The sequence below is a fragment of the Pavona decussata genome, unplaced genomic scaffold, assembly GCF_977016875.1.
Source record: "Pavona decussata unplaced genomic scaffold, jaPavDecu1.1 SCAFFOLD_129, whole genome shotgun sequence".
Classification (NCBI taxonomy): domain Eukaryota; kingdom Metazoa; phylum Cnidaria; class Anthozoa; order Scleractinia; family Agariciidae; genus Pavona; species Pavona decussata.
The window spans coordinates 329,038-353,549 of NW_028145543.1; the positions used below are offsets into that span (position 1 = coordinate 329,038).

The 24,512-nt window shown below is 38.1% G+C and overlaps 1 protein-coding gene across 1 annotated transcript in view; it reads right to left on the reverse strand.

The window, feature by feature from the left end:
- The window catches only part of LOC146468767 (E3 ubiquitin-protein ligase TRAF7-like), a 36,643-nt gene that overhangs the window by 9,005 nt on the left and 3,126 nt on the right, over positions 1-24,512 (reverse strand). The window contains exons 2-22 of the mRNA XM_085124138.1: positions 24,002-24,062; positions 22,099-22,223; positions 21,260-21,364; positions 20,605-20,697; positions 19,797-19,889; positions 19,502-19,632; positions 19,112-19,187; positions 17,708-17,766; positions 17,097-17,166; positions 14,787-14,852; positions 13,352-13,433; positions 13,177-13,250; positions 11,714-11,756; positions 11,262-11,314; positions 10,886-10,954; positions 10,507-10,589; positions 10,058-10,097; positions 9,068-9,184; positions 7,724-7,840; positions 6,250-6,369; positions 3,857-3,899 (exon numbers count right to left, since the gene is read on the reverse strand). Of these exons, the coding sequence (XP_084980264.1) occupies positions 3,857-3,899; positions 6,250-6,369; positions 7,724-7,840; positions 9,068-9,184; positions 10,058-10,097; positions 10,507-10,589; positions 10,886-10,954; positions 11,262-11,314; positions 11,714-11,756; positions 13,177-13,250; positions 13,352-13,433; positions 14,787-14,852; positions 17,097-17,166; positions 17,708-17,766; positions 19,112-19,187; positions 19,502-19,632; positions 19,797-19,889; positions 20,605-20,697; positions 21,260-21,364; positions 22,099-22,223; positions 24,002-24,062 (1,720 nt within the window). The remainder of the gene's footprint in view (positions 1-3,856; positions 3,900-6,249; positions 6,370-7,723; positions 7,841-9,067; positions 9,185-10,057; positions 10,098-10,506; positions 10,590-10,885; positions 10,955-11,261; positions 11,315-11,713; positions 11,757-13,176; positions 13,251-13,351; positions 13,434-14,786; positions 14,853-17,096; positions 17,167-17,707; positions 17,767-19,111; positions 19,188-19,501; positions 19,633-19,796; positions 19,890-20,604; positions 20,698-21,259; positions 21,365-22,098; positions 22,224-24,001; positions 24,063-24,512) is intronic.

Below are 24,512 nucleotides of genomic sequence, written 5' to 3' on the forward strand. Positions count from 1 at the left end.
TTATTTTGTAACTGATGTTGGCAGTAGTAACCACCAAAGCATGTCTTCCAAGCTAAGTGTGTTGTGTGTTTATGAGATAACATTGTTAAACTGGACATGGCAACCCTTGCTACAAGAGCCTCCCACTTAGGTCTTACAATAATACTATTCCTTTTAGACGACACTACATTGGAATCTTTGCATGTATTATAGCGGCAAAGAAAGATGATAAACTCCAACACATTGGAAACGTTTTACTACGTTGTCATTTCTCTTGGAATATTGGTTTTTTTCTTTATATTTGTTTTCTTCTACCAGTTTTGTAGCATCCTATCGCGTTATATTCCCACTCTCCTTTTTCGTCTGTCCCTTCCCCCCTCTCTCCCCCTTACTCCCTCTTTTTTTTTTCTTCGTTTTATCACCTTCCCCTTCTTTCATCTCTCTTCTCTTTCCTTCTTTCCTTATTTTCCCTACCATTTCCATCCTGTATTATCTTCAACTTTTCCTTCTCCCTCTCCCCTTTTGGCCATTAGTTTTTCTAATACTGTCTTCTTGTCACGATTGAGTTTCTGTGTTGATACGTTTATTTCGCTTTGTTTTTCAGTCTCTTTGGTTTCTCTATAACGCCGGAATGCCATTATATGCCTCCTTTTAGTGGTCTAGGGTTTCAGTTTTAGGCTTCCTTCTTCCCCTTTCGTTTTTGGTGTGGGCGTTCCTGTATTTCCTTCGTTTTGCCTCGGTGTATTTTGCCCGATTTACTTATGGGCGGAGGCAGATCGCCCATAACCCAATATGTACAGGCAAAACTGATGAGAATACTATTGAAAAGTTTCGCCCACCGACGCCGGCCAACAGCCAGAAAACACACCGAACGAATTTAGCAAACGATACACGTAACTTTCTTAGGCCCCGTTTATATGGAGAAAAGTTGTCCCGGGAAAGAGGGTCACCCTCCCAGCCGAGTCAACTTCAGCGACCGTTTATATGAGAAAAAAGTTGACCCCTTTGCCTGAGCCAACAGCGCTCGCGCATGCTCTGATTGTCTCGCCTTGACGGAGTTGACCCGGCTAGGCGAGACCAAAGTGTTTATATGGAGAAACGTTGGCCCGGCTAGGAGGGTGACTCTACCATCGAAAAAGGGTGACCCAGCTAGGCAAGTCACCCTTCCGGCCGAGCCAGCTTTTTGTTTCTCATGTAAACGGTTCGCCAAGTTTTGTAAGGAAATCTAGGAAAAGGTGGCTCGCCTAGGATAGCTCGGGTAGGCGAGTGACCCTTCTACCCCGGACAACTTTTCTCCAAATAAACGGGGCCTCACTCAAAGGCAGAGAGGGAGTGAACAATACACATTCGCTTATACAACGTGCCAGAACTTTCTAGAAACGCAACCTACCAAAACTGGTTTAACCGGTAATTTCCCGCCTTAAAAACATTACAGTACTGGAAACTTCGATTCCTACACAGTTTATGAATGGGTAAATAGTTTGTAAACGTTTCTAGTGAAAACACAGTTCGACAGTTCATATGCTTTAGATGAGGAAATTTCGCTAAGAGTGTATTTCCAACAACTACTGCTTCAAAACACAGACAAACATACATTACACAGATAAGACAACAATCCATTTGTGAAAACTTTGAGAGTTATTATTGCAGTTCTAAGCAATGAAACAGTAAGGGAGTGCTCCTTAAATTACAGCGAACCTCGTCCAAAATACTTTTTATGCAGACGGATCAAAGAAAACCTCATCCTCGGAGACACAGGGGCAGTTAGCCAGGTAGCAGGGATTTTCGTGTAAACTTTAGCCCACAAAAATCCCTGCTACCCGACTAACTGCCCCTGGGTCTCCGAGGATGAGAAAACCTCGCCCTAACACTCTATTGGGCAATCAACGTCACAAAACTTCCATGTGACGTTTACTTTTAATACCATGTTTTAATACAGCCTAAAAGCATGGAAGTGAGGTTACACCCGGTGGCGTCTATTCACCCTGTAAAAGCTATAGTGAGGAAAACACGCATAAACTTTGAACATACCACAGCAATCAATCTTTAAAGAAATCGCGCTTCTGTTTCAGTTCAAGGTAAGATCACACTTTAGTACAGGAAGCTTGTCGCAGCAAATGGAACACACAAAACCTCAATTTTACCGCACTCTATTGAGCAATCAACGTCACAAAACGTCCTTGTAAAGTTTACTTTAATCCTTTCTAAAAATACCATGTTTTAATAACACCGAAATACTGACATGTAGGGCCACTGAAGAAATCTGTGAAAACTCTAAGCATAACAATTTTTAATTTTCGGTCGTGGGTCGATTCCGCGCGATCAACGAGGGAGAGTAACGGTTCGAAAACACGGGTAAGGGGTATTTCTGCCCACGCGTAAAACCACATATCGTAAATACCGGTATTAGCAATTGACGTCACTAATCTGCAAGTTAAAAGGAGCAGAGTAGAAGTTCACAACGAGTGAGTTCAACACACAATGGAGGCGCCACAACAACCTTTCAAACAGTTCGGCGATTTTCTAACCGTTCCAGGCGATCCTGCGCACAGCAAATTAAAGGAGACTAGAGGGTTCCTGACAAAGCTTCCAGGAAATGAAAAGAGTGGACCTGTTCGTTCTTACAGCGACGGTGGAGTGCAACAGAAGATAGAGCCACTACGCCAAGTTAAGTCATGCAGCAACTTACACACGAGCGATCGAGTGATCCCTGAAAGGTGGTCAAAGCTGTCGGACGAGGAGAGGGCCAAGCTGGAAATAGATATCTTTAAGCCTTTGGATTTCTTCGAAATATTTTTCAACCGAATGAAGCAAAGCTATAGCGGTGAGATTATTACCTCTCTTAGCGAACTGGACATTTAATAGTTATATAACTACACTTGCCATGCGAGTTACAATGTCATTGGTAACCTAGTTCAAAAATATCGTTATGAAAGTTGTGCGCGAATGTAATTTTAAGCGCACACCTGTATTTTATTAAGGTGATTTAGCATTGCAATACATGTAGAAACTAACGAAGAAAATTGTCAAATAAAGTTATTTGCAGCAAAGGATCTATTATTTATTTTTGTTTTTTAGCTCAATACACTCACTCGGCGGTTACGGTCAAATAACCTCCTTGGTAAAATTCAAGTGGCTCAGGTTCTAAAGGTTATTATTTGATTTGTGATACCCGCGTTCAAGCGACAAAGCCAATTCATTTCCAGCATCGAAACGAATGCCAATCTGAGAAAGTCGGTTATTCGCCCGCTTATTTGATAAAATCGGCAAAAAATCATGGAGGTTCGTTTCACATCCTTGCAGGTCTAGAAGCGAAATTTGTTTGAGCAGGGTACTTATATCTAAATTTTATACCAACAAACAAAACAAGAACACCGCCCCTATCAGGTTCTACTTTTCTATCTACAATCAGAATTAGAAAATAGCGGATTTCACACGACAGAAAAAAAAAACAAACAAAAAGAAAAACGAGAAACAAAGTAGCGTCAGTGTACGGGACTTTGCTAGCGAGTTGCTCAAACACACAGAACAGAGTTAGCCACATTACCTAACAATATTCACCGCTCACGTTTTCAATTCAATCTGCTTTCTTGCTTTCAAATTATTTCTTTTGGAACGCAGATCGCTCGGTTTAAAAAAAAAATGGACAAAACAATAAAAAGCTATTTAAAATGCGCTTTCTTTGTATTCGCTATCAGCACACGGCTTTCAAAAGCGCTGTGTTAACATTATATCGGTCGACCGGGCGACGAGAAACGAAACGGGTTTTTGTGATGTCCTGAGTTTGTACCCAAAGTACAAGCGGACGTATTCCTTGGGGTGAATGTTGATTTTTCGCTCATGGAGCTGCCTGAATGAAAATTACAGCGTGACTTACCATTCAACGTTTCCAAATGTTTGTGTGTGTTGATATCGTATACCTGGCAAGAAAGAATACAGAATACTAATTCGCACGCGTCATTTTTAGTCGCCTCAACCCAATTCAAGTTACAGATAGGTATAAAATTTTAACGCTGCTCCGGCAGCAAATGTGTCACCTACAGTTTGTGTATAGATGCTGAGATTACTTATTCAACGAGAAAATAAACGGTCGTTTAATTTAACGCAAAGCACGGTGTAAAAAAAACTTATCGCGGCGATGAGACTGAGGAGTTCGCCACCTCGTTCTCTCTCGTGGTACGTCTTCGGGATCCACAATTTAGAAAGACACGAGCTTTCGGTGTCATTTCAGTTACTACAATTCTCAGTGTCTCTTGACCAATGTATTGAGAAAGTACCGAAAGCTTGTGTCTGCCTTTCTTTTTGACCCCGAAAGAGAACTTGTTTTCTACCAAGGAAGTAATGGAAAATGAAACATAGCCCGAGAATGATCACTGTGTCAAAAATATTAAGACAACAAACGACAAAAACTAAATTGGAAACAAGTTATATTTCGGTATGAACTATACCATCATCAGACTAAAACAAATATAATACAAGGTAGGTCCTAAATAGTGTGTTATACTCATGGGAAACGGCAACGTTCTCTGCTGGATTTCAATCCATTGATGAGAGAAGGTGTCAGGCATTTGATATAGTACGCCTCTTTAAAGGGGAAGATTCCGATCGTGGTCGCAGTCTAATACTGTGGTGTTGTTAACATTTTGACACAATGAACATACTCGGATTATCTTTCATTCTCTATGTACTGCAACTATCAGCCGGTACTGGGTTAAGTAACGGAAATAAGGAACAATTGAAATTGCTTTTGATCCTCTAACAAGAAATTCTTAAATAACCTGAGTGTGAAGGAAAGAAACTAATATGTTCCCATCGCCCATTCTATTCACGTTTCAATCTCATTCTCGCAATAAGTTTCACAATTATGCCATTAGAGCAGCTGAATTATTACAGGACCCAATTTTGTCGTACCAATTATAAACTGATTACAGTACATGTACTATATCAGGGTCTCAAAACCTGAAATGTTCTATTAAATCGATAAAGTCGTCTGACTCATTAATAGGACCTTCAAACGTGCCCCCGAATGGAGACATACTAGTCTCCTTCGCAGCCGTCGTTTGGGCTCGTCACGCAAAGCGGGGAGGGAGCGCGTTGCGTGACGAGCCCAGGAGACTAGAGACATACTTGACGCATTTTGGTTTCGCTTGGTGAACCATTCCCGCGGTAAACGCGAAGTAAGAGAATTAGTAATATATGTAATGAGTAGTTAATTCTTTTTTTTTTTTTTTTTTTTTTTTCATTTTTAGGCTTGTATGGATCATAGTTCATTTCTTCTTTATTTTTCTTTTCTCGGAGATATTAGCTTCTACAGCTACTCTGTAAATCTGAGCTTTAAATAAAGCTGATGTATGTAGTGGCACGGTCAAACGTTAATCGAAACCAGCTCATAAATTAATATAATAGTTTAGTACTTCTTCGGTGTTGTTGAACCACTCATGGTTAGTTCTAGCGCACTATTGAAACGAAAATGCGAGACCTTGAAAAAAGTTAGCCCGTCTATTTCAAGTAAGTTGCAATTCATTCCGCCGACCCAGGCCATCTATGAGCAGACACACTCGTCGAGAGTTTCAGTAGAGTGCGCTGGTAATTGGTATCAAAACTAAAACAGCATTTTCAGGTGTCTGTTGATACAAAACGTTTCTGGGTGTTCCTGTGACAGCCTAGGCTTGGTGATCTCGCATTTTGTTTTTACTTTTTTAATGAATTGCTTTTATCTCTTTGTATTTGAAATCGTTAACTAACAAAGTAAGTTAAAGTCAATTAACTGAAATAACTGGACCGGTAAATGAATTATAGTGGAGTGAGAGGAACACGCGAGTTTGCACGCAAATTTTCTGCTGCGTGTCGCGTTTGTACGTGGCAGGCTATTTTCGCGCGCGATCGCGAGCCGAGTTCTTCTCGTCTATTTATAGAGTGTGTGCACGGCGGCCATGTTGGAGGACTAAAACAATAAAAGATATGTGCATAAAAATAGAATATATTTCCCAAAGGAAAATCATTGTATTGTTTCGGTCCTCCAACATGGCCGTCGTGCACACACTCTATTGAGCGGAAGGAGGTAGGGTTGTCCAGAGTTTTGAAGTAGGTGGCCTTATTGTTGGAGTAGGCGAATGGTTTTGCCAGCTCTTTTTTAAGAATCAGACAAAAAACCCAGCAGAGTAGCCGGCCAAGATCATGAAGTAGATAGTGATTTTTGCCAGCTGCCGGCTACTTTTGACGACACTGACTGAAGGGAAAGTAAAATGCTGAAAATGATAGCTGCCTTACTTGTATTTGGTTCTCGTATGTTCCGCAGACAACATACTCTTTAGTGACAGCGAGGGAATACACGCTGCCTCCTGAAGTCTGAAGGACTCGAACACACTCCAGTGTGTCTAGGTCCCACAACTGAAAAAACAAAGCAAACAGTACAACGCTTGATTAAAAATAAAAAAAAAATCACAATTACATTCTGCAAACTAATGAAACCAAACAGAACCACAGGAAAATACTGTTTCACAAGTTTCATTTTAATGGTCGCTCTTTAAGATTTCATCCGCACACTCAATAGCTGGAGTCAACTAAGAGACAATGGCCAAAGCAATAGAGCGGTTTTGTTTTGGCTAATAATTCATAAGTCCATTGACCTTTCAAATGGTCGAAAATACATCACGTGCAGTGACTTTATATCGATAAACCTCCTCCTTATTAGTATACGGTGTTTTATCAGCTGATAAAACACTCCCCATTAGAATGCAGTGTTTTTCTCGTATGCTATTATCAGGATTATATAAATTTCCAACGTTCACAAAAGCATAAATGTTGTGAACTCTCTTGACACACGCTTTTCCAGGAATGTTTTTGAAGCCGTTCAAAAAACTCGCAGCACGTCTTTTATCGGGTTTAAAACAACGAGGCGCGATAAAAAACTCCTGCTCTTTTTTAAAACATTACTAGAAACACCGGTGAGAATTTTCCGCCATATTGAACAGTACAATTCTCGAGCGCTTTCCATTGCTATGGAAACGCCAGTAGTTCCGTTGGGGAATCAAATGAAATAGTTCTTTCCATTAAAAAATTTTTGGGAAATAAACCGCGTATCTCACCAAGGAGCATGGTACGTAGGTATGATGAGGCAAATGGTTCAGTGATATTCCGGTCATTTCGGTAAAAACGAGAAAAGAGGAATACGTCTGAAGTTATTCCTTTTTTCCGAAAACTTTCCAGTGGGAAGGACTGTTCCATTTGTTGTCCTACCGGAACGAACGGTTTTTCCATTCGAAAGGAAAGCGCTCCAGGTGAGCGACTTAAAACATCACCAAAGTTATCACTCTGGCCAATCACAAGATATGAGAAACAGTGCAGTGAACCAATCAGAATTCGAATCAAAGAGACATTTAACAGACGTCAAGCGCGGGAAAACGCGTGGGAGCAAGTCACGATTGGTTTTGGTTTCCCACCGGTTGGGGAAAGTGGCGCGAGTTTTACCAACCAATCACAGAGCGTAGTAAAGCAAAACCAAAGTAAACTCAAAATTCCTTTCGACACTCAATGAAAACTGCTCTAAAACGAGGCCTGCTAACAGGTTTGGCAGTGGGGAATTGGGCATACGGATAACCGGCGAGCGAAACGAGCCTAACACGGAATGAAAGAGAGTCTGCTGAACTGGTTAGATAAAAGGAAACATATAGTAGAATATAAAGAGAATCAAGACACCGAGCAAGGGACTGAATACTAGGTAAACACTGGGAAAGTTAACTACCTTAATGGTCTGATAAGAACCACTGAAGAGGTGTCTTTCTGATGCCACTAGTGCGCGCACCCAGTGGTTAAGGCCCGTCAGTTCTTGTATGAGTTCCATGGTCTTTAGATTCCATACCTGTGCACAGAGGAATTGATCGTTTGCATGTGAGGTACATTTTTTTAACCCTTACGCCCCAATAGTGATCAACATGAAATAACTCCTTACATTATTGCTTCGGGGTCGAACGAACAAGCCACAAGAACAATAACCCGAGTATGGGACTTTTCAAGAGGGGAAGGAGGGGGTGGGGCGAGGGAAGGGCCTGATACTCACGTTAACTGGTAAATAATCAAGTAAACAATCACCAGAGATCAAACATCTTGATTTTCAACACATTCTCCTCACTGGTAACACGAAAAATGTATAGAGAAGTGTAAGGAGAACGTGCAAGTTGATATCGGGAACTAAAGGGATGAGAAAGAGGGTTTGGTATAAAAGCGACCCGGGGCGCGTTTCTGAACATTTTGGGTGCGGAATACTTCTTTACATGCACAATGTTCATCAAAAGAAATTTAATTTTTATTAATTTTGAAAGCTAAATTCTGAAATCATATACATTCATAAGATACTGACGCTTATTTTAACCTTTCACATCTGAAATAAAAAGTTTCTTCTACATAAGGGATGGCATCTTCGCTCTCAAAGTTCTCGATTCTAAGCATTTTTTCAAGTATAAGTTATTATATTGGAGTCTCACCTTTCGAAAACCCCAGCTAATGCAACTATTTTCATTGTACACAAACTTTTGCAGTCATAGTGTATCAAAAGAAACCTCTTTCAAAAGTGGTGTCTCCTAATAAAAAGGTATTTTTACGCGGTCTACGACTATTCGGGAAAGGCAGATCTTGGCAATGGTTTAGAAAATTGGGGGCAACTACGGAATCTTCGAGCAACAATTCTAAAAAAAAGCTTCATAACACATTACCTACCAAGTGATGGCACCTTTTTTTTTCAGATAGAACCTTAATTTAATATCTATGAAAAATGCGTGGTTTCCTCCAGTTTTGTTTCTGGATTCCAATAGCCATTGATAAGATCTGCTTTTCCCGCATAGTCACAAACTGCACCAAAAAACCTTCCACGCACGCACCGTCCTTAAAACAACCCGTGTTTGTCGAACCATACCGTGATGCGCAGAATATATGCGTGCTAACAAAAGAAGGTACCTTCCTTAATCCGACAGCCCGTTAGTAAGACAAAATTTTTGTTGTCCAACCACTGACGTATTAATTGGGTTACACTGTATCCCAACTCGTTCTCGTGTACTTAACATGCTATCAGGTCACTCTGGAGTCTCCATACCTTGATTTTCTTGAGTGATCCACTGAACAACATGTTTCGTTTTGTCACCAGTGTACAGACCGGGTTCTCATGACCACGAATAGAGTCGAGCAGCTCAAGGGCTTCCAGACACCAAACCTGAGATAGAAACGAAAAATCATGGATGACGACTGAAGGCTCAAAACGAATTTTCACTGTACCAGTTTGAACGCGTTTGCAAACGCCCTTAGCGCGGTTAACGATGAGAGGAAGCTGTATTTGAGGATTTCGCCTTTTCAAACTAATGTTGCTTTTAATTCAACAATACTGTATTATAAATAAAGCTACATGTACCGTTACAAACGCATATCAACCTACTCAGTTGATATCAAAATTGATTTCATGGGCAACATTAAATTATCAAAGTTTGAAGGTGCGTTATCGAACTTTCGAAATAGAAGTGAGTTGGTTGGTAGTGAAGTTTCAATGAAACCCTGCTTTATCATGCAGTTCGGGATTAAACTCGTCTGTAAACCAAACTTGTTCCTGGGGTCCGTTTCTCAAAACTTACCCATGGAATTTCGGGCCCAAGAAGGTTTGCTTTGTTGGTTTTTCATTTCATTCATCTTTCAGTTTTTCTTTTTTTTTTTTTGGTCAGATGCGTTTTAACGGTTGGAGCTAGTTTTGAGTGGAACAAGGCCAATGTAATGTTGTACTGAAAACTGCAAAGGTTTTTAAAACACTTTTGTTTTCAAAACAATAAAGTTTGAATTTCGTTTTTGTTTTTTTCAGGCCCGGAATATCGTCTGGTGTTTTAAGAAACGGACATCAGGGGTACCATTTTGCTTAAAGTTATAGGGCCAGTTGTTTAAACGGAGTCTAACCGCGGTCCTATAATTTCCATGATGCGTTAATTTCCTGTGAGCCGTATGCAAACAACAAAAGTCGAGAAATGTATTCCGCTTCAGGCTGAAGCATAGGGAGTAACCAAACACGATGCAGCCATCTTTTTCTTTTATTAATAATACATACATTTATAGTACAGTCGGCAGAGCCACTATAAAGCTTTTTGCTGCAAGAAAAAAAAAATAATATTAAGGTGCGTGAAAAGTTGTTGCCGAAGAACGACTTTTGCTAAAACCATCGTTTTAGCTTCTAGGAGAAAAACGATAAAAGATAAAATAGCACGTGATCGATAACAATCATACACAGTGTAAATGGTGTCAAACACAACGTGTCAAACACGAGAAAACGTGGCAAGCAACCAATGCCAAGCGCGGGAAAACGTGCAACTGGTGCTAAGCGCGTGAAAACGTGTGTACGTGGTGCAAAGCGCGGGAAAAACTGTTTCCTTTGCATGCACGAGCGTGCTGTAGCCGAAAACGAAACCACATTAAACAACACCATTTATGAAAGCAATATATAAAGAGTATTTGGAATTTGATTAAAGTAAGAAACGTTATTATTTAAGGGTAACATACTCGTGAGTGCACAAGGCTAGCACAATTCCACTATGTCCTTCCAGAGTCTTCAAACATTTGTAGGTCGTAAGCGTGTCCCACACCTGTAGAAAAATAAGTAAAGTAGCCAAGATTTTAATATAAACCACGTAGTATCTCATTAAAGCGATTCTCAAAAATAAAATGCCACTGAGTTTTCCAGCCGTTATACGCCAAACCAGACACATTAATAGCCACAAAAGCTGTAAATAAAAATAATGCATTTATTGCGGTTAATTTTTTTTGTGAGAAATTTTACAAACCAGGCAGGTTGACTTTTATTTTCCTTTGTTTTAGATTATGGTAAGCTTATTGAAACTGGTTTGAAAAACGCAAAATCAAAAAGAACTTTAAAACAAACCTTAATTGTCTTGTCAGATGAACCACTGAAAAGCGAATCGCCATGGGTACACAAAGTCCACACTGGACCCTCGAGAACAAGAAAAAGGATGTCAGTAAATCAGATTGGAATTTTATCATGAAATTGTCTGCAAGTCGTTCCCAGCAATTTGTTTTCCATTTTTTATCTTAAATCTGATGCTCAATTCCCCGCAATCTCTAACCTCAACGTGCTATATCCCTGTTACAATTTTCTTCTCTATAAAAAATAGCATTTTATCCAAATATCCTTCCTCTTGTTATCCCCTAATGTGGCTTCTCTAGAGGTAAGGGTTAAGGGAGGGGTGGGTAAGGAGGACGACAACCTGGCAATGGTAAAACCATTTTTTTTATTTTACCTGGTGACCAACAAATGTTCCTTTGCACTTGAACAATGGCTGGATATCAAACGCTGAAGTAAACAGAAAACAGCAGTCAGTAACATTTCACAGAGAGTAAAACCAAAATCAGATTATTCTAAAATGCTGACTATAGGCAATGGTTAATATTTACTCAAAGGGTTTTTTTTTTTTTTTTTTTTTTTTTGGTGGAGGGGGAGGTGGTGGTATTTTCGGAGTCACTTATCACGCGAAGGAAATTTTCGTTTCAAAACGGCTTGTGCTTGACCACAAAATCAGCTAACAGCATCTGGAAATACTGAGATAGCCTGAAAAACCTTAGAGGGAGGGCTTATTATCGAAATGGTATTTGTGCCGTGGGGCTTAGATTTGAAACTTTACGTTAATGTAATCGCATTTTCAATTGGTTTCAAGAAGTGCATATCAATGTTGATTAAAACACAATCACTTACTTCCTACACCCCACAGCCGTGCCTCGACATTTGACAAATCAGTCTATTTAACACAACAAACAAGAGAAACGTCAGTTACGTAAATATGTGACAAACAGGACATGGAAATTCTGTCTTGGGATTGGGATTGTCATTGAACTAGTCACGAATTCATCATACTCAAGTACAAACAGACCCAAAAGTTACAAAAAAATCTTGGAGCTCATAACAAACAGCACCAGAGGAAAGTATGGCTCAGTGACTTTCATTTGAATGGTCACGATTGATGGTTTCGTCTGCAGACTCAAAAGTTACGACAACCTTATAAAACACAATAAACAGCACCAAAGGAAAGTACAGCTCAGTAGCTTTCACTTGTATGCATGGTCACACTTAAAAGGTTTAATTCACAGACTCAAAGGTTAGAACCACCTTGTACAGCATGATAAACAGCACCACAGGAAAGTTTAGCTCAGTAGCCTTCATGTGAATGGTCACCCTTGAAAGGTTTCATCCACAGACTCAAAGGTTAGAACCACTTTGCACAGCATAATAAACAACACCACAGGAAAGATCAGCTCAGTAGCTTTTACTTGAATGGCCACACTTTCGCATTTCATCCACAGACCCAAAAGTTAGAAACACCTTGAAAAGCATAATAAACAGCACCACAGGAAAGTACTGCATAGTAGCTTTCATTTGAATGGTCACACTTTAGATGTTAACCACAAAGTCTAAAGTTAGAACCACCTCGTACAATACAATAAACAGCACCACAGGAAAGTACTATTCTGTTGCTGTCATTTGAATGGTCACAACTTACAGACTCAATTTTGAATGACCCTGTACAATACAGTTGTCAGTAAACAGTACCACAGACAAGTACAGGCAATAAAAACAAAGTACAATAAAAACCTATGATTATGGACAAGATTTCCATTTTTACACAAAATAAAGTGCAAAGCTGCGGATAAAACATAGGAGCAACGTTTCTTGAAGGAATTAAAGGCCTCACGCAAAAAATCTGGTGAATCTGAGCTGAAACAACAAAAAAGCGATCTAAAATAATGCACCATAGGTTGGTTATGCACCTAGTCTCCTTCACAGCCATCATTTGGGCTCGTCACGCAATGCACTCCCTCCCTCACCAACTATCATGTAATGAGCCCTTCAATTGCATGGCACAGCACAACGAACAGCAGTAAATCTCTAGATTCAAAGATAAGCCATTCTACACGGCTTTCATTACTCTAGAAACAAACAAAGGCAAGATGTTGCACTGGGAGGCCGTAATCGCCATTGCTTATGTAAATTCAAAATGAATAAATAATTATTAATAGCTTGGTAAGTTGACGTTCTGGAGAGTAAGAAGAGTTAGCAGTTCATATATCAATCTCTCTGAACTATTGCTTAAGAGGACCAGAACAACAAGACAGAATGAACAGTGACAGTAAAGTACAATTAATTCACATTTCACAATGTACCTGGATCTGAGAAATGCTCTGTCTTGAGTCCAGCAAATCTGATGACAATTTTGTTTGGCTTTCATCTAAAAGATCTAAATAAATATGGTATATAATGAGACCAATGGGTGAATTAAAAAAACAGCAGGATTCAACAAGACTGATATTTACTGAACAAGCGTAGCATATATGTTACCTATTCTGATATCCACAGTTTTTTCCATCCTGTCCACTCGCTCAGTCAACTTTACTATCATTGCCTTGAGAAATACAATTTCCTGAAAAGAATTTAAGCACTCAAACACATAAGCTGACAAGGGAAAAAGTGCACCCTTAACAATTTATTTTAATTGAAGTGACCTTGGTCAAAAAATATGCTAAGTGGAAACTTGGCTTTGAAATTCAAATTGCCCCATACTCGCCATCAAATCAGAAACAAAGTGCCATGTCTTTTTCTTAATCTTTAGACTTAAATTTGAAGAATTAATTACGCGGGATGCCCTGAGGGGGCATACCGTGTCTTAAAACGGGTCGATTTCTTTGTAGTAGCTACAAATCGGTACATTAATTTATTCATTAAACTCTCCCCTCTCCTACTCGGGATGTATTGTTCTGATTGTCTTCAACAAAGGCAGGCCAATCAAAATCCATTCTTGTCGCTTATATCGTGAGGGAGGGGACCTACTCAACCCTACCTGTGTGACGTCAATGCATCATTTGATATATTTATTAATGACGGATTAAATAGTCGCGCCATATTGTTTTAACATGTTCTGGACTCAAGTGTGCCGTTTTCAAACGGAAATTTCACCATTTTGAAGCGGTAAATCGAAAGAATAACTTCTAAGAAGCACCCGACACGTAAAACGGTGGAAATTGGTGAGTTCCTGGCGAAGGAATCGTGCTTTGTTTGACAGTCTTAGACCACGACGCGAGACTGAAAAGAGGTCATTGAGAAGCTTACGTTATCGTAATGGAATTTCACAAATTTTCCGTAGCCTCCCACGCAGACGTTCTTGGGGGTTCGTCACGCGTTCCTGCCCTAAGAACGTCTGCGTGGGAGGCTAAAATTTCCGGTGATAGTCTGAGTCGCGTAACGCAAGGGAAACAACGTAACGCGATCGTCGTGACTTAAACTATTCCATTAGCAAGGATAGTCTTATCAATCGGCAAAGCATATACAGTTGGAATAAATGAATCAGCCCCAGCATCACGCGTAATGCCAGTGTAGCAGGCATCTTGTTTAATTAAATTGATCAGTGAAGAAAAGTGAAGCATGGCTAAAAATGCCATAGATTTCATTTTTTTAAAAAAAAACATATGCCAAACTAGAACAACATGACTAAGCCCTTATTTTAGTTTACAAGGTAAAAAAAAAAGCGTTTAGGATGAAAATATTTTTTGTCTACTTGTTTAATCAAACCCAATACTAACTGTCAATATTTTACATACAGCAGCTAGAGAGTGGAATAAAGTTGTCATGGACAAACATTTCTACCATAAATTTAATTTCTTTGAGATTTGAGAGCGTTTGGGATTAGACTGCTGGGAGCACTATTAAAAAAATGAAAGACAGAATACAATAAAAAAAACTTCTGATTGGTGACAAGTATGATTTCAAATTTCTATACCTGATCTTTATCTTTCAGCATTGTTTTGACTTCTTCCATTCTCTTGTCAGTGTGTTGTAGGAATTCCTGTTAAGAACAATTTTAAGTTTCCTATATGAAGTTTTTAAAAATCTCCTCCTAACAATATTTATTTATCAGCCCAACTGAGCCTCCTCTGAAGGTAACTCAAAGAGAAGGCAGCTGGGAGGCTAGGAATGAACCAGGGAGATTGGGCGAGGCCTGGGGAGAGTGGACAATTTTTCTCAGTATCTCATCCCCAGTGCCCCTCTCCTCTCAATTCTGACTCCAGACTTCTCTTATTCCTTTCATCAGAGTTGTCTATGGAGGAGGCTATACGTACAACTCTGTTTTATTAACTACAAACTTCTCTATCATGGCCATTAACCATTCCACAATAAATAACATGCAAGTAAAAAGGTACACTTGTAAGGTTAAAAATTTAAGAGAAATGACAACAGTTTTGATTTTTGAAAACATGTTTCAACAGCTCTTCTGTCATCTTCAAATTTAAATCGTAAAGTACAAAAAACTTTGAATTTGTTCTTGTACTTGAAGTTGTACTTTTCTTGCACAGTTTAACAATTTAAACTGAAGATGACAGAAGAGCTGTCAAAACATGTTTTCAAAAAATCAAAACGGTTTTCATTTTTCTTAAACTTTTAACCTGCCTACTGCTAATCAGACCTTTTGGCAATATTTGCAAGGTGATTTTTCCTAATAAAAGTCAGGAGATCTATCTTTGTAGAGGTGAATTCTTGGCACAAACAAAATCAAGTTGGCAAAGCAAAGCAAAGTCAAGTGACACTTGAGAATGAACTTGTCACTTTTGGGAAGTTGTTGGTGTAACTGTAGATGGTTACTACTTTCATGTTTTGCTAACAATCTTCTCAAACTTATTAATAATTTATCAAGAGAAAACAAAGAAAATCACTACTGTGACCGTGGTTTGGATAGGTGTTCCTAATTACCATAAAATTTTGCCAACTTTAGCCTTGAATTTCTCCAAGAATTATTGATCAATTGAGAAGACAAATCAAACACACAAAAGAGTGTTTCATCAGATATCGAAACACCTCGAAGACCTGGAAGTCATTTTAAAAAACTCGGCTGCGCCTCGTTTTTCAACCTACTTCTCAGTGTTTGGATATCTGATGAAACACACCTTCTCGTGTTTGACATATTACATCAAATTAAATCCTACTTTAGGTGTGTGTGTGTGGGGGAGGGGGAGGGGAGCACTTTAGGAGGATCATTATCTTGCTGGGAACTTTACAGCAATAACATTGGAAAAACCCCATCATAAACTTATCACAAGGATAATAGTGAAAGCAAATGGTTAGAATCAAGACATAAATTTCTGAGTATTCATTGTGCTTTTTTATTTTCACTTCATGTTTAATTGTCTTTGTTAAATCCTAAATGTCAAGGTAAACATCATACAGACTTCTCTCATTCCTTTTGTCAGAGTTGCCTATTTAAATTGCAATTCTGTACAAAGTTCCCTATAACCATTCCATGACAATTAAATAACATGAAAGGATTAGTGCACTTTCAAGTAAAAAGGTATCAACCTTATGCAAAAATGGTTGGCATTTTAATATTCTTTTGCTTGCATTCAAATTAGCCCTACTAACCTCATTTTTGAGCACAAAAATCAAAAGAATATATTGCCCTTATTTGAATGCAGACAAAGGAATATTAAAATGTCAGCCAAGGTCTCTTTGCAAGGTGATTTTCCTGAGAAAATTTTAGGGAGATTTATCTTTGTAAAGGTGGTTCACTTGCAGAGCCATCTTGGCAAGGCTGAGTCAAGTTACATTATTTTGAGAATAAGCTTGTCACTTTTACGGAGGTGTTAGTTTGATGGTTGTTACTTTCATGTAACAAGCATCAAATTTAATCCCTCTTCAGGGTAGGTGTGTGTGTTTCGGGTCTTGACAATCTGCGAGCCAGCGAGCAAGCGAGCCATGCGAGGCAGATGTGCGAGGCACTCAGGTTAGCCTAGAAAACACTCCGGTTAGCCTAAATAGCACTCAGGTGAGCTTAAATAGCTCCCCAGTTAGCTTAACGGTTAGCATTTATGTTGGGGGTTGCTCATGCCTCGCATGCCTCGTACGGTTAGCTTAACAGTTAGCATTTATGTTGAGGGTTATTCATGCCTCACATGCCTCGCATGTCTGCCTCGCATGCCTCGCATGCCTCGCTGGCTCGCATATTGTCCACACTTGTGTGTTTCTGTGGGGGAGGGGGTACTTTTTTTTATTTTCACTTCATATACAATGTATCGTATTGTATAAAGATCATAAATACCTTTACAGCTTCAAACTTGCATGTTTCAAGATGGAGACGTACTTCTTTGTGATTGCCCTCCATGTGGCAGCTGAAAATTATTACAGGAGTATTATTTGTGCAAGGTTTAATTGAAGTAGTAACTTCACATACACCAAGATAGGCACAATAGGGAAAATCTGTACAAATGATTAATTAGAGTTTCCTTAAAGCTGTGTGAAATTATTGAGAAACTTCACTTCAGCATATAATTATATATTTCCATACTGTGGAACTCACTACCATTAAATTTGCGCAAGTCACCATCTTTAAATAGTTTTAAGAAAGGAATGAAAATATATCTTTTTTGGGCAATTCTTAGAGAATAGGTCAATGTTTTTGTAAATCGATTTTAATATCTGTACATGTATCATATATTGATACCAATAGAATGTACATTTTAGCTTTTTGCATAAATTATTATCATTATATATTAATTTTAATAGCAAAATAATTAACATGTGAATTTTTGTTTTGTTTGTAAAATTACGTAAATTATTTTTATTTTTCTTCCTCCTTTTTACAAAGTGCCATGAGCTCAGGATTACTATAGGATATAGGCATGTGTGTTGAACAGAAAATAAATTAGTTACCCATATTTTTGATGAGGACACTTCATGTGTTCACAAACTTGTAAATGATCTTCAAGATCCTAGACAAATAAAAAGTCAATTACACAAGGTAATCAATAATAATAATAATAATAATGCAAAAATTAACAATAAAAACCGACGTTTCGGTGTCTTCATGACGCCATTGTCAAGGAGAAATAAAAAATTACAGAGTCTGCGTCAAGGTGTAACAATAAATTAGCATATAGTGTTTAAGGCTAATTAAATAAATACTTTTGCGCGAATAGAGTCGTTTTGCACGTTCAGAGTGGGTTTTAGGTCTCTGATGAAAAGCATTTCGTTAACCAAACAATCGAACTTAGCCGCAAAATTGAGCAAGATCTAAAAGTATGCGAAACCAAGCCACAGATCGTCAACCAACAACGCGTCGTTTATCATTTTCGATGTGACCTGTGTGATGCGGGTTATGTAGGCTATACGCGCAGACACTTACACACATGTGTGGATGGACATAAACAAAAAGCATCTTCAGTATATAAACACTACCATGAACAGCATGGCGAAGTCCCAAAAGACCTGCTGAGGCGTTTTAGCATTCTGAAAAAGTGTAGAAATAAGTGCGATTGTTTGGTTAACGAAATGCTTTTCACCAGAGACCTAAAACCCACTCTGAACGTGCAAAACGACTCTATTCGCGCAAAAGTATTTAATTAATTAGCCTTAAACACTATATGCTAATTTATTGCTACATCTTGCCGCACACTCTGTAATTTTTTATTTCTCCTTGACAATGGCGTCATGAAGACACCAAAACGTCGGTTTTTAATTTTTGCATGTCTCTGCATTACCAAATCTTTATTGATAATAATAATAATAATAATAATAATAATAAATAATAATAATAATAATAAAAAACAGAAAATGAGTATCCGATATCTTAACTGTTAACTGGTATCTCAGAAGATATGAGTTATTTCTGAGGCTCAATATTTCATGTTTTCTTAAGTTTTTCAGGCTTGAGATGAGGTGTGCAACCTACTTTTCTGAGAAAGTGGCTTTTAAGAGACATTGATCATTTGGTCAGAAATGGGCTGCATTTTGCCCACTGTTCTGGAATAGGGATGAAAAATCAATCAATTATTTTATATTTATCTTAAAAATTGTCACAGACAGATAAACAGACATGAACACATTGTCTCTCTTACTATAGGCCTGTCCACCCAACCCAACCCCAAATAGAATTTGAGTTTCAGTATCAGGGAGATGAAGTTTACTTTTATCCAAATTTCAGCAAGTGTCCTTCGACTGGGTGGCAGGTATATGCATGTAGCTGCTAAATTTTTCTGGACTTGAGTATCAAAAACTCCTAGTCAAGTTAGACCTTCCGCCAAACTGCTTTTGTATTTGAAGCCTATCTAGACTTACCATTTTGAGTAAGGTTGGACACTGTGAGCTGTTAGGGCATTGAGTTGGAGCATACTGGCAGTTCCTTTCATGTTCGCTGTAAAACATGAACAAATTATAACTATCAATATACTTCTGAATGGTATAAATTTGAATTTACATTCACTTTTTTCCTGGCTGTCCCAGTTTTTCATGACACGCTGAATAAATTTCAATTATGTGCATTTTCCATTTAGCAGGTGACAGGCAATTCACCACGTGTAAACATGCAACATCATCACCTGCAATTCCGACCTCAACCAGGCATGTGAAGGATCTAAAAATCCTCTTTCTTGAGTGGTATGCAGTTACCCCCCTCCCCAACCCTAGTAAATAGCATGCTTTAGCAAACTGAAACAAAGTTTGACATACTGCCTGTTTGAGAGTTTGACTGTCACAGGACATCCTGCAGTATTAACTTCATAATCAGCTAAGGATCCTGACGATTTCATTTTACAGCCATATTTACAATGGATGTACAATTCACCAATCTGCTCTGACACCTACCAAAATAAATGAGTAATGTGATTAATGATTGCAATACTGCCACACACATGTTAACATGCACGTTTCACTTTTACCCCTAAATGTTTGTACTAAAATTATAACCTTTGACGGAATTGTGATTTTTTTGTGAAGAAACAAAAGAAAAGAAATGACTACTCACAGCAAGGTTTACAACAACTATTGAAAGTTTGCTGTCATCAACTGGGCACTTTTCTGAGGCTCTTGAAAGAACACAAGTTCGACAAAATGTATGCTAAATAAAACAGAACAAAAAGAAAAATAATTAAACACAACAGCAAAAGCAGCTACAGACAGTGAACATGCAGCTCTACTAAAACACAGACCCTGAAACCAAACCTCCTTGAATGGCCAAGTGCCTGACAAACCACTTTTATGCAATTGAAAAACAAGTCTGAGGCTGTTAGCACAGCAAGAACAAAGGTGCTTGTGTCAAGCTGTATTAATGGAGTGTGTACACATAGTCAGTTTCAACCTTTTTTGAAAGTGCATGGATTTACCAAATAATCATTGACCTGTAGGTTAAGTATGTTATGAGTGAAAGGTTCCCTGCAACATTGATGTAAAAAATATCCTAAAATGCTTCATTGGCAAGCTTAAATAGGATTGACAGCCATGGCCTTGTGATACACGTAATGGTTAGAGCATTTGCATGGCTTCAAATCCTATCCAATCCCAAAATATTTTCAACACCACCTGTTCCTCCTAACAATTGCTTATTAATAAGTTGCTAGCAATTTGCTGTCCAACGGCAACAATTAAACAATCGGCTTCTGCTATAAGTAATGGAACAGAATTAAAATAAAGGTATTCTGTTCCAACCCCTTAACTTGTAGCTAAGTGCTCTGGAACCTGTCATCCATGGTCCATTGATGAAATAATCTTTATAATAATAGCCATGGATGATGAACATGAAAAAATAGCATATCAAACAAAACTATTTGTCTTACCCCACATGATGTTATGACAGGATCTTTGAACACACGTTGACACAAAGTGCAGAACAGCTTTGATGATGGTTCATCCACGAACAAAACAACTGCCTGAAATGTACGAAAGCACCGCTGATTTAATTTCATGCAAGTGTCGTTCTCTTAACTTTAGTTTTGAATTTTAAGAGCTAAGAATAAAAGGAGGCTCAATTTACTGTCATTTACACCCCATAACGGCTCATCCATGGCCGTCAATGGTTGGACCACCTTGTACACGTACGGCACAATAAACAAGAAAAGAACCACTCAAGAGCTTTCCTCTGAATGGACTTAAAAGACAGAAAACACCTTGTACAGCAGAAAAAACAGCACTGTAGGAAAGCACAGCCCAATACATATAGCTTAACGCACCACAGGATTTCATCAATGGACATTAAAGTTAGAATCATCTACAACACACCAAAAGGCACAACAGGAAAGAGAAATTGCTCAGTAATTTGAAGGGTCATAATAAAGGATTTCCATCCAAGGACTCAAAAGTTAAAGCCAACATTTTGCACTAAAATGTTTGGTGACCAAATCAAGTGAAAGGGCAAAATAGCAATCTACTGTACAATGGATGAGGTTACATGTAGCTAATAAAACCACCCTCAAAATGTCACATAAAACAAACCTCTTCGTCCTCCTCTGTACAGCTTGAAATAGAATGATGAGAACGAGCTGAAATTGTGGACGACGTTCTGTGATGACGCTTGAAACACATAGCATCAAAGCTTCCCTAAAATGACATAAAGTAGTTCTTACTTCAAGGTAAGTTTCATCAAAGTTCATAAAGAAAGTTGTGACAAGGGTGTCACTGCACCATGCTCATTCCTTTCCACTGTTTTTCCTGTGCACGTAACCAGATTCCTTCAGCCCTATCATTTGTACACGTGTAAAAAAATTCTGGTCGGAAAATCAATGCTCTTTTTCAGTAATTTCTTTTATTAACTTCTGAAATCATAGGGGCCACCAGCTGAACAATTTTACTTTTTTTACCCTTTTGGTTTGCTATTTACTGTTGATATGGGCCAATATTTTATGCTGTCCTGGGTCTTGTTTCTCAAACTCCCGAAATATATTTGGGCCCAAAAAAAAATATTTCAACCCAGTTTCTTAATGATTGTTGGTAGTGTTTTGTACAAACTAACCCCATGTGTTTCTCCATCTTGTAAAGTTTTCAACATTTAAGCTTTCAAAATTGTTAAAAATTTCTAACAATGAACATTGTCTGAAGTGTTCTCAGGGACTTTTGAGAAATGTGCGGCCCTGATCTCATTTATAATTTCCAAGTTGAACATAAAATATAAACATTATTGGTTTTCAGGTAAACATGGCAAGTGCTTTAATTTGCTCTGGTCATTCACATGAACTGATTGGATGAAGTCAGCAAAACCCTCAAATAGAAAGGGAATGACCAGACACTGCTAGATCTTATGTTACACGTACATGTATATTATACAGGCTCCATACCTGATCTGAGCCAATTGCTCCATTGATTTCTCCCTCGCGCCCCAGGCCGCTTGTGCTGTTACTTGAAGACACACATACCATACTATTAGAATTCCTCGTAAAACTGGCATCATGTTCGCCATCAACTGAAAATGAACAATATCATAAGATTGTTAATTTTCTTGAAAGAGTTTAATTAACATGTATATGTTTCATTCATTTAATAACAACTGACCAGGGCTCAGTGCATAACCAACCTTAATAGTGCATACTGTATGGCTTTTTGTTGCCTTAGCTCAGAGTCACTGGATTCTTTGCATGTGGCCTTGAATTCCTTCACGAAACATTTGCTCCAATGTTTTATCCACTGCTTTGTGTTTTGTTTTGTGATAAAAATGGAAATCTTGCCCATAATCATAGGATTTTATTTGATCAAAGCAGAAAGAAACAGTACAAATAAACTGAAACTTCTATTTTTCTAAGAGCTGCCATGGAACAGAGGTTGTCAGGAATAAAAATGAAAGATAAAAATAAATCACTTTATTTAACTTGAAGGCACTGCGAACGAGAGAAAGTAACATTAGACAGAAGTATCAATTTTTTTTAAAAACTTGACTGGTTAGGATTTGAAGACGGAAAGCTATGAGTATGGTATTGCCTCCCAAGACTGTTACATGCTGGTTCACTCAAAGACAGTACACCAGTACATCAACATTTACAAATAAACCTGTACATAGCGAAAATGTTACGCTTAAGAGTTCAAACACCAGACGATTTTCACGTCTTTGTTTCTTGCTATTGGTATTAAGTTTTCAACAAATGCTGCTGAGATGTCAAATAGATTATAATAATTGTACCAGTGTCACCACTTAATTCAAATTATTGTGCCCGTTTTATTACTAATGATGAGAAATACATGTGAACTGAGATGAGTCTTGGATTGTAACTGAACACCATACACTGTACACATAGCCACGACTACTACAAAATAAATCTGGTAGGCAGATAAGAGCAATTGAACCTGGGCCCTAGATTGTAAGTCTGATGCCCTAACCACTTGACCACTAGGCTATTCCATGTGTGTGTTCTGATCAATCATTCCCAGATCAGTTTGCAATTGGCAATATTATTATTTCAATTAAAGATGAAAGCTTCTTTCTATTGTTAACTAAAGAAAAAAGAACTTTTCCCTACCTACATTTTTCATTCATTTTCCCCAGCTACTTCGAAAATTAGTGACAGCCTTGAAAACATTGACTTACATAATTTTAGCAGACAAGAAGAAAAACAGTAATAGAAATGATGACAGATTGTACACTCACAAAGCAACTGGATGTTCAAATTGGACAGGATTAGTAGGTTGGTAGATGTAGGTTGTTTGTTTTGGGTTATTTCAGTTAATGGAAATGAAGATTACAAATATTCCCATAAATCTTCTTTGTTGTGGAGATTTCTTCCCTTTTCTCTCCTTTCAATATTTTTTCCCCAGGCAGTGTTAAAATTTCCTTAATTCCTCAGAGCTAGAGTATTGTTTGAACACCTGGAACAGGTTATTGGCTCACAAGTCATCTTCCATTGCTGTCAACAGAATACATTGCATTTGGTTTGATTTTTAAGTTTCAGAACAAAGACATCTGAACAGGCCTTTTTAATAGCTGCTATAAATAGCACCTTTGAGGTTTAATTTCAATATTCTTGCATGTACTTAACTTTTCCAAAAGACAGATACATCACATACTGTAGTACCATGGATCACAATATTATACAAGCCTTTATTTCCACAATTTAAGGTCTTAAAGGTTTTAATTTTGCCAAAAATGCCCTTTGGTTTTCTTTTTTCATTTCTGAATTGCATAAATTTTGAAAATAAAGGCTCACAAAAATAAGTAATGATAATTTTTAACTTAGTCTGTCTTGTCATTACCTCTTGTTATAGTTGTCACAGGTGAAAAGGCAGATGTTCCAAACGTAGTTTCCATACGTGCCTAGAGGAAAGACATTTAATTGCACTGTAAGTTATTTTATACCACCTTAAAGCTTTCTATAAACCACATTCCTGACACAAAAGGAACAGAACCATTTAAGCTGAAACAAAATCCAGTGACTCATAACTATGCAAATTTACCAGCCGCACACTGTTGAGATGTTAGGTATACCGGTCAATTAGGGTACAGTGTGAGTTTAGCCTGACATATTGATATACTTTTTCAACTAATGTTTACAAATAGAGTAAGTGATCTCTATTCCATTAATTTTGTTAGATATGTGGAAATACCAAAGTAAAAGCTTCTCTTTATGTTCTAACTTATTGCAGTCCATTTACTACATGATTTACATTGTAGATTAACATTTCTATCACTTAAATCTTTTTATCAGATAAACATGTAGTTTTAAAATTTTGTGCTAATTATAGCCATTACAGCTCTAAGCCCTAA